The sequence below is a fragment of the Bison bison genome, unplaced genomic scaffold (genome assembly GCF_000754665.1).
Source record: "Bison bison bison isolate TAMUID 2011002044 unplaced genomic scaffold, Bison_UMD1.0 scf7180017845397, whole genome shotgun sequence".
Classification (NCBI taxonomy): domain Eukaryota; kingdom Metazoa; phylum Chordata; class Mammalia; order Artiodactyla; family Bovidae; genus Bison; species Bison bison.
This window is the reverse complement of record NW_011475970.1, coordinates 16,441-18,926: the sequence shown is the minus strand read 5'-3', so window position 1 is coordinate 18,926 and position 2,486 is coordinate 16,441. Positions and strand designations below refer to the sequence as shown.

At 64.2% G+C, this 2,486-nt stretch overlaps 1 protein-coding gene across 1 annotated transcript in view; it reads right to left on the bottom strand.

The window, feature by feature from the left end:
• Nucleotides 1-2,099, bottom strand: part of LZTR1 (leucine-zipper-like transcription regulator 1) — a gene marked incomplete at its 5' end in the record, with an annotated part of 12,297 nt that extends 10,198 nt beyond the window's left edge. The window contains one exon of the mRNA XM_010834215.1: nt 2,011-2,099. Within this exon, the coding sequence (XP_010832517.1) occupies nt 2,011-2,099 (89 nt within the window). The remainder of the gene's footprint in view (nt 1-2,010) is intronic.
• Between the last annotated feature and the right edge of the window lie 387 nt (nt 2,100-2,486).

The window sequence follows — 2,486 nt, the reverse complement described above, 5'->3', positions numbered from 1 at the left end:
CAGCCCCCCTGCCGTGGGCCAGGCCTGTGCCCCCGCTCCCTCTCCAAGAAGCAGCCTGGGCGACCACAGGGCCTGAGGCCACGCCCCAGGGGCGGAGAAGCAGAGCAGACCGGGGCCCCTCCCTCACCCTGCACACCCCTCTGAGCCGGAGGAGCCACCTTTGCCTGTTTACAAAGTTACAACTCGAACGAGACAAATCCTTCTCTTAGTGTCTCGTTGCAGAGAAAATGTTTCTGCTTCCGGCTACACAGCTGTCACTCAAAGGCTGTGTCCTGGGCACAGGGCGGGGGACTCATCACCCCCAGCCCTGCGCTGGCCACTAGGCCTTTTCTGGCTCAGGAGGTCTCCTTCAGGCTGCAGTAAACCCCTGGGGATGGATGCCTCTTCCTCAGTTCATTCCCGGAAATGACACACATGTATTGAATCGTCAGCCCTGGGCCAGAGCTCCAGCCTTGGCCGAGGAGACAGATGGCAAACATCTGGGTGCTCTGAGGACCAGTGGAGCCCGTGAGAGGCGCAGAAGTGGAGGGGAGGCCACCAGCTAGTCCAGCTGGTCTGAGGGGTGGTGGGGGAGGCCTCAATCCCAGGAGATTTAGAGGAAGGGGAGGGAGGGTGGGAAGCAGGGAGGCAGTGGGAGGGTCCTCACGTGCCATCAAGACACAGCGAGGCAGTGTCCAGTGCCGCACAGGCAAGAGCAGGGGAGCTGTGGGCACAGGTGTGCCAGGTCTCACACACTGCCAGGAAGGCGTGCGCCTTGCCCCAAAGAGAGGGGGCCATGCGGGGTTATGAGCCGAGAAGGAACGTGTTCCAGATGGCTGCACATGTGCAGAGAGGCTGGAAGCCAGGGGTCATGCCTAGGAGACCCTTCTCCCCAGTGTGCAGGCCCCACGGAGGGATCCCGTGGGACCGCGGCCGCAGCCCGTCAGAGGCCAGGCCTGCCTGAGCTACAGGCCGGTCTGTGGCGGAGAGGGGCGGACAGCTCAAGGGCAGGATCGGTCTGTGCCCACAGCTCCCCTGCCCCACAGGGACACCTGTGTCCTGGGCCCTGACAGCCCGGGGCTCACTGACCCTCAGGAGCACCTTTCAAAAGCAAGGCGGAGGCTCACCGCCTTCGACAGAGGAGATCCGGGGGCAGTGGAGGGTTGAAGCCACCTTCTCAAAGCCACCAAGCTGACCTCAACCGAGCCCCGTGTGTCCAGGAACCCAACTTCAGCCTCACACTCAGCTGGCTCCCAGCCCTCCAGAGCCCCGAGGGGCCATCCCTGGCCTCTCCTGTGTACATCTGGGGTGGACGCGGCAGGGAAGCCCAGCAGACTCCAGGCAGCACAGTTCTGCCACACTGATCCCTCTGCTCCAGACTCTTCCTCGTTGGCCTGGCTCACTTCTCTCCAGGGAGGCTGAGCAAACTTCACACCCCTCTCCTGGTGCACAATAAGCCTTCCGGCCTGCTGTGCTGCGCTTGGTGGGGCCCCGCCCTTGCTAAGACAGCTCGGTGCCTCCGGGGAGAAGCAGCTCCTGGAGGAACCAGGCCAGCAGCAGGACGCGGCTGCAAAGACCAAGGGCCACCTTGGCAGCTGCAGCTGCTTCACGGAAGGAACCAGCCACCACTGAACCAGGAACTGTCGTGGGGTGGAGATGGGCCACCGGGAAAGGCTGTTTGCCAGGCACGTGCAGCGAAACGTAGGGAAACCCTTGGGCAAGTGAGAGATGCGGGAAGGCAGGAAATCTGTGTCCTCCCAACCCTGTCAGCTGCCCGCGTGAGGCATGGGGAAGGAGGAGCGCCTGGCCGAGGCAGCGGCCAGGGCAGACGTGTCTCCTTCAAGGCTGAGTCCACTCATGCGGAAAGACAGAGCCGGTTCCCTGACCTGAGTGTGTGCTCCCCACAGCTGAGGGAGCCTCACGGATTCGGCAGCCCGGGCCCAGGGCTTAGCTAACACCTGGAAGAGTGTCAGTGGAGCTGCAGAGACCAAGTCCCCACCACCCCACTCCTCCCTTGAAACCCAGACTCACCCGTTGTCTCCACCAAACACATAGATGGCATCTTTATAGGCCACCACCGTGTGCTTGCTGCGCCTGGAGACAGAGGGGGCAGGCGGCCGTCAGGCCAGGACCCTCCTGGGGGCACCCGCCAGCCAGACTCGGCACGGGGGGCTGCCACCTAAGTCGGATAACAACCCTCCTCCCCAAGATCGGTGGAGACTCCCAAGCTCCAGCAGCACCCCCAAAGGGCTCCGAGCGTGGAGATCCCTGACTCTCCCACCCCACTGCGGAGCCCCGGGGCTCCAGCTCCACGCCCACAAACACAACGTGACCGTAGTCCGCAGCCCCGGGCACTGTGCTCGGGGATCCCCCCGGAAGCCCCTTCCCCTAACCCTGATCACCAACCCCCAGCCCCCCAAATACTACCGCGTCGGGCCCCGGGACAGCGCAACCCGGCCTCGCCCCTGTGCCGCGCCAGAGACCCGCTCGGACACCCCCGTCCCCGG